Source organism: Aethalodelphis obliquidens, unplaced genomic scaffold (genome assembly GCF_003676395.1).
Source record: "Aethalodelphis obliquidens isolate GAN/ISIS:26980383/991018 unplaced genomic scaffold, ASM367639v1 scaffold48, whole genome shotgun sequence".
NCBI lineage: Eukaryota > Metazoa > Chordata > Mammalia > Artiodactyla > Delphinidae > Aethalodelphis > Aethalodelphis obliquidens.
The window spans coordinates 9307452-9322021 of NW_020837992.1; the positions used below are offsets into that span (position 1 = coordinate 9307452).

The 14570-nt window shown below is 35.1% G+C and overlaps 1 protein-coding gene across 8 annotated transcripts in view; it reads left to right on the forward strand.

Moving 5' to 3' along the window:
* The window catches only part of RPS6KC1 (ribosomal protein S6 kinase C1), a 218314-nt gene that overhangs the window by 61928 nt on the left and 141816 nt on the right, over nucleotides 1-14570 (forward strand). For all 8 annotated transcript variants that reach the window (XM_027082964.1, XM_027082965.1, XM_027082958.1 and 5 more), the window contains one exon: nucleotides 3480-3595. Coding sequence is in view for 6 of the 8 variants with exons in the window: in XM_027082958.1 (XP_026938759.1) it covers nucleotides 3480-3595 (116 nt within the window). In the remaining 2 variants the exon portion in view is untranslated. The remainder of the gene's footprint in view (nucleotides 1-3479; nucleotides 3596-14570) is intronic.

Sequence of the window (14570 nt, forward strand, 5' to 3'; positions counted from 1 at the left end):
TCTTGTGGGTTGAAGCATAATATAATATGTGCATTTTCTGGATTTCTGTTCTGAGATTGCAGATGCTCACATAAATACTAATTTACAGGTACTGCAGTTTACTTTTTTGTTTACAGGATAAATATGTTGGACAATAATTATAAGCACCGATACATACTTAATTTATTATTTAGGCAAAACAAGGAATAATGGACATTTAGCTGTCATTTTAACCTGTTTGGCCTGCGTTTTTTTTCCCAAGATTGAATATCTTAGATTGTTTTCAGGCCACAGAATTTGCTCTACATGTTAGGGCTCTTAGAAGTTTGTTTCCAGATAATATTATTGATCGGAATGCTAGCAGCGTCATTTTAGATGTGTTTTTTTGTCATTGGAAGAATTTAATTTAATGTAATTGTTGCGTATGAACTGGGAACTAATAGGAAAGTAGATTTAGCATAATGGATTATATTAGGTTTGGTTACTTGTGACAAAACTTAAAACCAGATAGACGTCAATTTTTTTCTCATGGCATAAGCTCTGGAGGTAGGCTATGCAGGGCAGCATAGGAGGCAGGGCAGCTCCAAAGTAATCAGGAATCCAAGCTCCTGCCTTGTTGCTATGTCATTTTTAACCTCCCACATCATAGTCCTTCTTGGAAAGGGAAAAGGAGATAGAAGAAAAAGCGGGAGGTGGGGAGGTGAGGGTGTATATCAGTTGTCTCTTAAAGAGATTTCTGGTAATCTGCAAAATAACCATTGTTTATATGTTATTGGCCAGAATTTAGTCCGTGTCCACATGTAACTGCAAGGCAAGATGGAAATTATAGTTTTTTTTTTTTCCCTGGGCCGCCATGTACCTAGTTAGAAATTGGGGATTATTTTACTTAGAAAGAAGGCGAGAACAGATATGGGGATAGCAGCTGGCTATCCCAAAGTAAATGAAGTAGCATACTGAATGTTAGGAATCCTCTAATTGATTGCCACTTGCCTGCTAACCTTTACTGGGCCTGGGCTCTTTGAGGATGCTGATACAAGTTACAGATCTTTTCCCTAGGAAAATGTATCTGTGGACATATGTGTGGAGTTTTGTAGGATTGTTGTAACCCATCCATTAAGCATAGGGAGTTGTTTATGGACCCACTGTTAAAATTTCTTTTTCTTTCTTTCTTTTTTTGGCTGTGTGGGGTCTGGCAGCACGTGGGATCTTCATTGCGGCACGCAGTCTTCTCTCTAGTTGTGGTGTGCAGGTTTTCTCTTCTCTGGTTGTGGCGCGCAGGCTCCAGAGTGCGTGGGCTCTGTAGTTGTGGCATGCGTGTTCCAGAGCGCATGTGCTCTGTAGTTTGTGGCACGCGTGCTCTCTAGTTGTGGCATGCATGCTTAATAGTTGTGGTGCACGGCTTAGTTTCCCTGCAGCACGTGGGATCTTAGTTCCCCGACCTGGGATTGATTGGAAGGCAGATTCTTTACCACTGGACCACCAGGGAAGTCCCTAAAATTTCTTATCAGTGAAAGATGACTATTTTCTAGGATAGAATGTTCCACTGTAAGATAGTTCTTTGTGTTAGAAAGTATTTCTATGCTTTTATTATTCACTCATACAGTCAACAAAAATATATTAGCATGTTCTATATGCCAGACACTATGATGGTATTTGAAGATTTAAAGACACCATGATTGGTTTATTAAGTGCTTACTATGTGCCTGGTATGGAACTGCTCATTTTAAGTACATTGCTCATTTTCTCCATTTTGTAAATTAGGAAATAATCTGCCTAAGATTTTATAGCTAGTGAATGATAGAGCAAGTAGTTTGAATCCAGGTCCAACTCTAAAACCATTTCTTTTAGTTACCATGAAGTAGACATTTCACCATAAGCATGAGACACATTGAGCTGAGGTATTTAGTGGTTCAGTTTCAAATTCTTGCCGTGGGTAGTATAACTAGGAATCTCTCTCTCTTTTTATCTTTAGGTTGACAAACATTTTTAATGTGATCATGCTACCTTGCTTATTTACATTCCATAGAAAAAACCTGTTCACTTTCTATAAAACATTGTTAACCATTTTAAGGTGATATCATGATTAAAATCAAAATGCTTGAACCTCAATCTGTTATTTGCCACAAACTCTACTTATTATGTCCAGTTTTTTAGCTGGGATATAGTATAATCTTACACATAAGGGTTGGTTTTAAATTAAAGTATGTTGGATTAGATGTGACATTTCCTAGTTTAGAACATCTTTTTTGTAATTATGTGTTTTTACAATATAGTTGAGCATTTTGAAACAGATTTCCCCATAAACAAGGGAGAGTAGAGAGTTGGCACAAATTTAGTTAGCACACCAAAATTTAATCATTAATTGTGTTTCTGAGTGGGTGGAAAATAGAGGTGATATTTTAAAAAGTAAAAAATAAATTTCCTTACTTTATAGTTATATTAAATACTTGTTGAGCTACTGCAGGAAGTGTGGCACTGCAAAAGTACCCTCTTTTCTCTTTGTACTCTCAGATGTAGTTTAATGCTTTGACTAAAGGAAGTGAGGGCTCTGTTTTAATCCATCTGTTTCTTTTTTTCCTCCCTTTCTTTCATTTGCTTCTTTGTAGTGATAACTGCAAAGAAGTTGACTTATTTCCAATAAGTTGTGGTGCCTATAACTAGGAATCTCTTTATACCTCAGTTTTCTATTAACATTTTGCAAAGCCACTTAAGTACGGGATGTGTTACTCTTTTGATTTTGTATTTTTTTGAACCTAAATTGCAATCAGTATGGTACATGGCATGTGACAAATGCCAACCGGTAATCTTATCTGAGAGTAGTACAAAATGGTCATATTTGAAAATGTCTTATCAGCATTCAAACTGTATATATCATTAAAAAAAATTCTTTGAAAACCACCTTTCGATCACCTTGCAAACCAGAGCTCACTGTGCTGTGTGTGTTCTTTTTTTTCTCACAAGTGTGCTTTCATGTACACTGACAGCATCACACATGGAATTTGGCTTGAAAGCTTTTTGCTTCAAGCTGAGGTTTTTGACCCCACTGACATACAGATGTTCTCGTAATTTTCTCTCTTCAGCTCCGTTTATAAATCAAAAAAGAGTGGGAAAGGGAAAATTATATGAGTAATTACAGTATTAAATTACTATAGAAAAGCATTTGAGTTCTTTATTAATTCTGCTTTCAACTTTAGTTTCAAATTACCAGCTTCTTAAATGGTAAGTTTTTTATATTGACAGGCTTTAGATTATCACTGCATTATTTATTTACTAGTTGACACCTCTGCCTCTTGTTTTATCAGAAACATTATTTTCTTTTCTGGTGGGAGCACTACTGATTCCAATTGTAGAGACTAGATTTGACTTCAGAAGGTTGCCTGATAAGCAGAGCAAATAGGCAATGATAGGCCTGCTGCTGCTTTCTAAATTGTGAACATAAACTAACATAAATCAGTGTTTGATCTTTCTTTCCTTAAGTGTTGATTCTTATTTAATTCTAGGACGATTTGATGAAACTGTTATTGAAGAGAGGAGACAGTGTGCTGAAGATCTGCTACAGTTCTCTGCCAATATTCCTGCTCTTTATAACAGTAAACAGCTTGAAGATTTTTTCAAGGTTTGGTGTTCTTTCTGGAATATTTTGTATTTTATTAAATGTCTTTGTTTTCTAATTTGTAGTAAAGCAAGATTCAAGTTGTTTTTAAAACAAAATGTCATTTACTTTTGAATTTCATAATTCACTAAAATAAGTAGAAGTTAATAGCTAAATAACAATGTCTATGGCATGTCTTCTGTTTCTCATGTAGAACTGTATATAATTTTCGATTCACAGATTTAAAAAACATTGATGCTGAGGGTTTAGAGATTATCTAATTTACTCCATCATAATTGAAATACATTAAAATGTTTAAATATTATGAAACTCCAGTAGTTATCTTCACTTTTTGAGGTGTCTTTCAGTAGTAGGCTTCTTTTCTGTTAGTCTATATTAAATTTGTTCTAATTAGACTAAGCTATGTAAAGATAGAACAAAAATAGTCACCGTACAACTTAAAGAGGTAGACTAGTACAAGTTGTATTATCACAGATGTTTGGATAGTAGTGTTTTAAGTTTCTTGACATGTAATGCCTTCATTCTGCGTTCATTATCATTTTAAATAATAATTTTCTAGCTTATTTTGTATTGAACCTGTGCTAGTTGTCGGTTAATATCAATGTCTTTATTTATAATATTAATGTCTTTTTCTATTTCATTTAGCTCTCTAGAAAAAAGCTAGATGATTGTGCCATAATTATTTTTTCCCTTCTTTAACTAAAAATCTACTCAATTGTATATATGTCATTTCTTAAACCATATAGGCAGCAAGGTATGTGAGGATCTTACAAAAGGATATAGCAAAGGATCTACAAAAGGAATTTATTTTTTATGACCTATTTTAGTTTACTGAAGGAAGTTGATCTTTTGAAAGATATTATAAACTTACGACTTAGAAAGAGTAGTAGAAAAGTTTGTAGTAACAATAAGATTCTTGCTGATTGACTTAATTGCTTAATTTTTTCATTACTCTGCAAAGGTGGCTGAGATGATAAATTTGGCTTCTGCTCATGACCTAATGCAGATATTTAGGATAAAAGGCCAAGTCAAATTGATACAGTATTTAGCTCTTTACTAAATACAGCTGTTTCTATGTGGCAGCCAATCTATGCTTTTAGAAAAAGGCAGCATTATTTATTATTATTTTTTTAATTAATTTTTTTGGCTGCGTTGGGTCTTCGTTGCTGCACGTGGGCTTTCTCTAGTTGTGGCGAGCGGGGGCTACTCTTCATTGTGGTGTGTGGGCTTCTCATCGTGGTGGCTTCTCTTGCTGTAGAGCACGGGCTCTAGGCGCGCAGGCTTCAGTAGTTGTAGCACGCGGGCTCAGTAGTTGTAGCATGCGGGCTTAGTAGTTGCGCCTCCCAGGCTCTAGTGTGCAGGCTCAGTAGCTGTGGTGCACAGGCTTAGTTGCTCTGTGGCATGTGGGATCTTCCCGGACCAGGGCTCGAACCTGTGTCCCTGCGTTGGCAGGTGGGTTTTTAACCACTGTGCCACCAGGGAAATCCCATGGCAGCATTAGTAAGCAAGAAGAATATTGCTCTATAGAAATTGTGAAAGGCAGTCTTGGAAATTAACACATGCCAAGGGCTAAAAAAGGGATATAGAGGTCAGATCATAGACTGAACAATTTAAATGAAAGCTAGCTGCTCATTCTATTTCTTTTGGGTCTGGGAATTCCTAATTGTAACTGTTGCTGGAAGACACTTATTTTTAGGCTTTGTGAAATGAGAAACAAAAGGAAAGGAAGAAAAAATCGGGCAGTTTAAGAGAAGTCAAGCTAGTCTTGGAAAATATTTGGAAATATCTTAAGCAGTGTGCTTGGCAGGAGAGAGATACTGATTTGGTAATATCACAACAGTGATGCTTAGTTTCTTTACGTAGAGATCAGTAAATATGGTCTTTGAAGGTTATTTAGCTGCAGGTAAACATTAACAACAGCAAAACTCACCATATTATCTTAAACAAGAAAAGGGTTTATTTGTCTCATACAACAAAGTTTCTTTTTCCACATATATATATATTTTTAAATTCAGGTATAGTTGATTTACAACATTATATAAGTTTCAGATGTACAACATAGTGATTCACAATTTTTAAAGGTTTTACTCCATTTATAATCATTATAAAATATTGGCTACATTCCCTGTGTTGTACAGTATATCCTGGTAGCTTATTTATTTTATACATAGTAGTTTGTACCTCTGAATCCCCTACTCCTATTTTGCTCCTCTCCCTTTTCCTCTCCCCAGTCATAATCACTGTTTCTCTTTATCTGAGTCTGTTTCTTTTTTGTTATATTCATCAGTTTGTTTTATTTTTTAGATTTCACATATAAATGATATCATAGTGTATTTGTCTTTCTCTTTCTGAGTTATTTCACTAAACATAACACCCTCCGAGTCCATCCATGTTGTTGCAAATGGCAAAATTTCATCCTTTTTTATGGCTGAGTAGTATTCCATTGTATATGTACACCACATCTTCTTTATCTGTTCATCTGTTGATGGACACTTAGGTTGCTTCTATATCTTGCCCATTGTAAATAATGCTACTCTGAACATTGGGGTGCATATATCTTTTTTTTTAAACATCTTTGTTGGAGTATAATTGCTTTACAGTGTTGTGTTAGTTTCTGCTGTACAACAAAGTGAATCAGCTATATGCATACTTATACCCCCATATCCCCTCCCTCTTGTGTCTCCCTCCCACCCTCCCTATCCCACCCCTCTAGATGGTCACAAAGCACCGAGCTGATCTCCCTGTGCTGTGCAGCTGCTTCCCACTAGCTATCTATATTACATTTGGTAGTGTGTATATGTCCACACCACTCTCTCACTTCATCCCAGCTTCCCCTTCCCCCTCCCTGTGTCCTCAAGTCCGTTCTCTATGTCTATGTCTTTATTCCTGTCCTGCCCCTAGGTTCATCAGAACCATTTTTTTTTAGATTGCATATATATATGTGTGTTAGCATATGGTATTTGTTCTCTTTCTGACTTACTTCACTCTGTATGACAGACTCTAGGTCCATCCACCTCACTATAGATCAAGACAGTATGGTACCGGCACAAAAACAGAAATATAGATCAATGGAACAGGATAGAAAGCCCAGAGCTAAACCCACACACATATGGTCACCTTATCTTTGATAAAGGAGGCAAGAGTATACAATGGAGAAAAGACAGCCTCTTCAGTAAGTGGTGCTGGGAAAACTGGATAGCTACATGGAAAAGAATGAAATTAGAACACTCCCTAACACCAAACACAAAAATAAACTCAAAATGGATTAAAGACCTAAATGTAAGGCCAGACACTATAAAACTCTTAGTGGAAAACATAGGCAGAACACTCTATGACATAAATCATATATCTTTTTGAATTATGTTTTTGTTTTTTTTTGGATGTATTGGAACTGCTGGGTCATATGGTAGTTCTGTTTTTAGTTTTTCGAGAAACCTCCACACTGTTTTCTTCAGTTGCAACACCAATTTACATTCCCATCAGCAGTGCACAGGGTTCCCTTTTTTCCACATCCTTGCTAACTAACATTTATTATTTGTGGTCTTTTTGATGATAGCCATTCTGACAGGGTGAGGTGATGTCTCATTGTGGTTTTGATTTGCATTTCTCTCATGATTAATGATGTTAAGCATCTTTTCATGTGCCTGTTGGCCATCTGTATGTCTTTGGAAAAATGTCTATTCAGGTCTTCTGCCCACTTTTTAATTGGGTTGACTGTTTTTTTGATGTTGAGTTGTATGAGCTCTTTATGTATTTTGGATATTAACCCCTTATCGGTCATATCATTTGCAAGTGTTTTCTCCCAGTCAGTAGGTTGTCTTCTCATTTTGTTGATGGTTTGCTTTGCTATTCAAAAGCTTTTTAGTTTAATTAGGTTTTGTTTGTTTATTTTTGCTTTTGTTTCCTTTGCCTTTGGAAATGGATCCAAAAAAATATTGCTATGATTTATGTCAAAGAATGTTCCACCTGTGTATTCTTCTAGGAGTTTTATAGTTTCCAGTCTAACATTTAAGTCTTTAATCCATTTTGAGTTTATTTCTGTGTATGGTGTGAGAAAATGTTCTAATTTCATTTCATATAGAAAACATATATCAGATAGATATTGAGCAGTGGAATTGCTGAGTCTTATGATGGTAAGTTTATGTTTTTAAGAAACTGCCAAACTGTTTTCCAAAGTGACTTCACCATTCCCCAGCAATGTATGAAGGCTCTGGTTCTTTTACAACCTCACCAGCACTTGGTATCGTGTGCTTTAAAAAATATAACTATGTGCATAATGGTGTCTCACTGTAGTATTAATTTCAATTTCGTAACCTCACCAACACTTGGTATTGTGTGATTTTTTTTTTTTCTTTAATTTACTTTTGGCTGTGTTGGGTCTCCGTTGCTAGGTGCAGGCTTTCTCTAGTTGCGGCGAGCGGGGGCTACTCTTCGTTGTGATGCGTGGGCTCTAGGGCCCGCAGGCTTCAGTAGTTGTGGCACCCAGGCTTAGTTGCTCCGTGGCATGTGGGATCTTCCCGGAGCAGGGATCAAACCCGTGTCCCCTGCATTGGCAGGCAGAGTTCCAAATGTAATCTGGATACATGTTCTTTATTAGATACGTGATTTGCAAATATTTTCTCCGAGTGTATGGCTTGTCTTTTCATTTTCTTAATGGTGTCATTTGATGTGCAAAAGTTTTTAGTTTTGATGAAGTATAATTTACCATTTTTTTTCTTTTCTGAATCATGCTTTTGTTGTCATATCTAAGACCTCTTTGATTAACCCAAAGTCAAGAGAATTTTCTCCTACATTCCTTTCTGGAAGTCTGTGATCCATTTTCAGTTAATTTTTGTGTATAGTGTGAAGTAACAGTCTAAATTAATCTTTTGGCACTTGAATATCAAATAGTCTCAGCACTGTTTGTTGAAAAGACTATCCTTTCCCTATTGAAGTATGTTGGCACTGTTGCTGAAAAAGAATTGACTATACATGTAACGCTTTATTTCTGGACTTTTGACATCTTCTGTTGATCTATGTGCCTGTTCTTTTACCAGTACGTACTCTCTTGATTACTGTAGCTTTATAATATGTTTTGAAATCAGAAAGTGTAAGTTTTCCCACTTTATTTGTATTTTTCAAAGATGTATGGCAATTTTGATTCCTTTGAATTTTCATAAAATGTTTTAGTATCAGCTTGTCCATATCAACAGAAAATTCCGATGAAATTTTGATTGGAATTTTATTAAATCTGTAGTTCAGTTTGGGGAGGATTGTTATCTTAACAATATTGTCTTCTAATCTATGAACATGAAATAACTCACCATTTATTTGTGTTCTTTAATTTGTCTCAGCAATGTTTTGCCATTTTCAGGTATAAGTCTGGCATTTCTTTTGTTAAATTTATTACTAAATATTTTATTCTTTTGTTGCTATTATGAATGGAATTGTATTTTTTCATTTAGCATTATACTTTAAAGGTTTATCCATGTTATAGCCAGTATCCATACTTCATTCCTTTTTTTATACTTCTTATAATATTTCTTTGTATGGATCCATGGATATACCAAATTTAGTTTATCCATTCATCAGTTGTTGTACACATCGATTGTCTTCTCCTTTTGACTATTATGAATGATGCTGTTATGAATACTGGCATATAAGTTTTTGTGTGGACATATTTTTTCATTTCTCTTAGTTATATACCTAGTAGTGGAATTGATGTGGGAAGATTTTAAATTTCTAATTCAGTTCATTTTCTTGTTGTAGGTCTATTCTAATTTTCTCTTTCTTCTTGAATCAGCTTGTTAACTTGTATCTTCCTAGGAGTTTTCATCTAAATTCTATAATTTGTTCATAGTGTTCCTTCCAGTGTTTTAAATTTCTATAGGTATGGTAGTGATGTCCCCTCTTTCATTCATGATTTTGGTAATTTGTGTCTTTTCTATTTTTTCTTGACCTGTCTAGCTAAAAGTTTGATATTTTTGTTGATCTTTACAAAGGATTAACTTGGTTTCATTGATTTTTTTCTCTATTTTTCTATTTCATTTCACTGATTTCTGTTCTAAACTCTGTTTCCTTCATTTCGCATGCTTTGGGTTTACTTTGCTCTTTATCTAATTCTTTAATTCCTTAAATCTGAAGCTTAAGTTATTGATTTGAGATGGTTCTTCTTGTCTAACAGGCATTTACAGCTATAAATTTTCTTCTTAGCATTGTTTGAGCCTCATCCCATAAATTTTTGTTTTATTTTCACTTTTATTCAGTTCAAAGTATTTTCTGATTACTTTTATGATTTTTCTGTTGACCCATTGGTTATTTGGAAACATGTTCTTTAATTTCCAAATATTTGTGCATTTCTTAAAGTTTCATCTGTTGTTGATTTCTAATTTTGTTTTCTTGTGGTTGTGGTCAGAAAATATACATTGTGGACTTCCCTGGTAGCTCAGTGGTTAAGAATCTGCCTGCCAATGCAAGGGACACGGGTTCGAGCTCTGGTCTGGGAAGATCCCACATGCCACGGAGCAACCAAGCCCGTGTGCCACAACTACTGAGCCTGCGCTCTAGAGCCCGCGAGCCACAACTACTGAGCCCACATGCCACAACTACTGAAGCCCGCGTGCCTAGAGCCCGTGCTCCACACCCAGAGAAGCCACCGCAGTGAGAAGTATGTGCACCGCAATGAAGAGTAGCCCCCACTCGCCACAACTAGAGAAAGCCCACGCGTAACAGTGAAGACTCAACACAGCCAAAAATAAATAAATAAATTTATAAAAAGAAAAAAAAAGAAAATATACATTGTATGATTTCATCCCTTTAAAATTTACTGAGACCTGATTTATTTCCTAGCAACATTGAAAGGAGCATATATTTTGTTGTCAGGTGGAGTTTTATGTAAATATCTGTTAATTCAAGTTACTTGATAGTGTTGTCGTCTTTATCCTTGCTTATTTTCTGTCTAGTTGTTCTAGCAATTATTGAGATTGAAGTATTGAAGTCTCTAATTGTTGAATTTTCTATTTTTCTTTTCAGTTATGTTAATTTTTACTTTATTTTGGGGCTTTTTTGGCATAGAATGTTATATCTTCCTGATGAATTGATTTTCTCAACCTTATGAAATGCCCCTCTTTCTAGTAATATTTATTGTCTTAAAGTCTGTTTTGTGTGATTTTAATATAGGCACTCTAGGTTTCTTACAGTTGCATGGTACTTTTCTTTTATTCTTTTGCTTTCAGTCTGTTTGTATTATTAAATCTAAAGGGTACTTTTACGTGCACTATATATAGTTTAAAAAAACTATATATAGTTTTTTTTATTCAGTAGGCAAATTGCTGTTGTTGATTGTGGTATTTAGTCCTTTTATATTTAATTATTGATAAGATTGAACTTTTGTCTGCCATTTTGCTATTTGTTATATGTCTCATATTTTTTGTTCTTTTGTTTTTCTACTTTATACCACCTTTTGTATTAAATAGGTATTGTTTATTATACCACTTAAACTCTTTTTTTTTAGGTGTGTGTTTTTAAAAGTTATATTCTTACTGTTTGCTCTAGGGATTAAAATATGCACTTTAACTTATGACAATTTACTTGAGAAGAATACTAACATAATTCCAGTAAAATATAGAAAGTTTGCTCCATAGAGCTCTATTTACTCCTCCTTTTTTGTTATATTATCGTATACCTCAAATGTAAACTGAACAATACAGTGTTATGATGCCTTTTCAAAGAGTTAAGGGAGGAAGAGAGAAGAACATATATTTATGTAGTCTTTTTATTTACCCTCATATTTCCTTTTTTAGGTGTTATTTGTTCAGGTAGATTTGAATTACCATATGTTGTCATTTCCTTTCATCTTGAAGGATTGTAGTTTCTTTTTTTGTGCAAGGCAGGTTTGCTAGCAATAGAGTCTCCCAGTCCTTGTCTGGAAATGTTTTTATTTACTCATCATTTTAAAAGAATAGTTTGCTGGATGTATAGAATTATTGATTGACAGTTCTTTTTAACAGTTTGAATTTATCATTCCTCTGTCTTTTGTCCTTTATTGTTTTTTTTTTTTTTTTGTGGTATGCGGGCCTCTCACTGTTGTGGCCTCTCCCGTTGCGGAGCACAGGCTCCGGACGCGCAGGCTCAGAGACCATGGCTCACGGGCCCAGCCGCTCTGCGGCATATGGGATCTTCCCGGACCGGGGCACGAACCCGTGTTCCCTGCATCGACAGGCGGACTCTCAACCACTGCGCCACCAGGGAAGCTCCCTTTATTGTTTTTTTATGTGAAGTCAGCTGTTAATTATACTGTAGTTCCAGTGTATAAGTCTTTTTCTGTTGCTTCTTTCTGAATTTAGCCTTTGTCTTTCAACAGTGACTAGCTGTTGATCTGTTTCTGTTTATTTTATTTTGGGTTTAATTTATCTTCTTGTGTTTGTAGATTAATATTTTTGTCAAATTTTGGAAGTTTTATGCCCTCACCTCTTCAAATATTCTTTTTCAGCCCTTTTTCCTCTCTCATGTGTGGTACTCCTATTACATGTAAGTTGGTATGCTTGATATTATCCCACAGCTCTCCCTGGTTCTCTGTTATTATTCAGTTTTTTTCTTATGATGTTCATATTGGATAGTTTCTGTTGATCTTCAAGTTCATTTGTTATTCTTCTTTCTCAAATGTATTGTTGAACTTCTCTAGTGAATTTAAAATTTTGTTACTATACTTTTCAACTCTAGCATTTTCATCTGGTTCTTTTTTTCTTAAAATTGAGATTAATTCACATTATATAAAATGCACCAATTAAGGCATACAGTTCAGTGTTTTTTAGTTTGTTCACAAGGTCATGAAACCATTATTACTATCTAATTTCAGAACATTTTTATCACCCCAAAAGAAACGTTATACCCGTTAGCATTCACCCCTCCTACCCCACTTGCCCCAACCCCTAGCAAACACTAATTTACTTTCTGTTTTGATGGATTTGCCTATTCTGGACATGAATGGAATCATACAGTATGTGGCCTTTTGCATCTGACTTGTTTCACATAGCTTAATGTTTTCAAGGTTCATCTGTGTTGTAGCATGTATCAGTACTTAAGTCCTTTTGATGGCTGAGTAATATTCCGTTAAGTGGATATGAATATACCACATTCTGTGTATCCATTCATCATCACACTTTACTCTTTCTTTGTATGTCTCATAATTTTGTTGTTGAACACTGAAAAATTTGGATAATATATTATAGCAACTCTGTGTTCTAATTTTTTTCCCCTGAGGGTTGTTGCCATTGTTTTATTAGTGTGTTCAGTAACATGTCTGTACTAAATCTGTGTAGTCTGTTTGATGTACGGTGTGTGACTGCTAATATCTCTGCTCAGCTTAAAATCTTTATTGTATTTTTAAACCTGGCTAGGTGCCTTGTATAAGCATAGCTTGGGTCAGCCAGTGATTTGCCTTTGCTTGTACACTTTGTTTCATTATATGCTTCTCCCTTATGCTGATGATTCTTTGTGTGTTTTCAAGGTTCAAGCAGTTTTAAAGTTTGCCCTGGCTTTTGTTTTCCTTTGGGATCTCTTGCATTTCTCTGCATGTGCACCCTCTCATGGTTTGCCAGGGATTTGCAGATAGCTTGATCCGTCTCTGGTTTTTCCTGCATGGATAGGTAGAGAACTTATTAAGAACCCTTATGGCCATGTTATTTTCTGGATCTTCCTGCTAAATGTCTGGCTAATGTGCTGGTCCTTTGCTTACTACAACTTCATGCTTGCTGAGCCACTGTTCTTGCCATTTCTTTGGCACTAAGATGGCTACTATTATTGGTAACACTGTTTTTTGTTGGTGGGGGGACTTTTTTCTGTGCTTAAGTCTAAATCATGTCAGCCTCTTCTGCAGGTGATCTACTTGTTTTTAAGGCTTGTCTTCCCTTGTATAATTACCATGGCAACCCAGCTGGGAGGGAATATGTGAACAACCTCAGGCAAGAATGTCACAGACCCCCACAGTTCTCACCGGGGCTTCTGTGGTTTTATGAGTAGCCACTTATTCATTTGCTTTATGTTTTTTGGTTAATTTCCAGAGCTCTTAAATGTAAAATTGTTTCGACAGTTTTCTCTAGTTTTATCATTGCCTTTTGGGGAGCATTTGCTGATTTACCACCATATTTGGATGTTCCAGCATATCTGAACTCCTTCCCCCCCAGATTGACTCTTCATTAATCAAAACCTTTGAGATGCTGTATAATAAGAGTTTCTTTCTACTGCATACTCAGAAACAGTAAAAGGTTAATGTTTTTGAACTAGGGATTTAAAGTAGAATTGTGGCGTATTTTCCTACTACTTCCCTTAAGTTCCTCTAGAACAGTTTTTATTATTTTGTTTCATTAAAGATTTATTCTTTATTATCTATTTTGTGTAATATTGTTTATTAAATTAGGTAAGTAAAATTTCTGTAGGATTATGAGCTAAAACATTTCTTGCATTCTTCAGTATTTTGTTTTTATCTTATGAGCAAATCTTGTATCAGCTCGTAATAACAAATAAAAATTTGAGTGCTTATTACATTGTTCTAAACACTTTACATCTGTGAAATCTTTTAGTCCTAACAACTCTTTGAGTTAGTGATGTAGATATTATTTCCATTTTTATAGGTAGGTAACTTAAAGTCACATACCTGGTAGTGGAAGAGGTAGTTAATAGTTGAAAGGCACTTTCTACTATGTGAGATTATACCTAAAATCAAATTTGCCTATTAAAATTCTCAGGAATACTTTTACGTTTTCTTAGGGTTTGGTTTGGATATTGTTTAAAGGATGACTTAGTCTAGAATAGATACTCTTCTTTTTGGAGAAAAATTCAGTTACGATCTGTGATTTGAATATTTTAATTAAAAAATAGAATAATGTGATAAAAATTCTTCTAAAAATAATCGTTTTCAAAGTTTCAGTTCACTTAAAACTCAGGGAAGTAAAATTTGTTAATTTGAGAGGGACCACCATTTCAAATTTCTCTTCCTTAA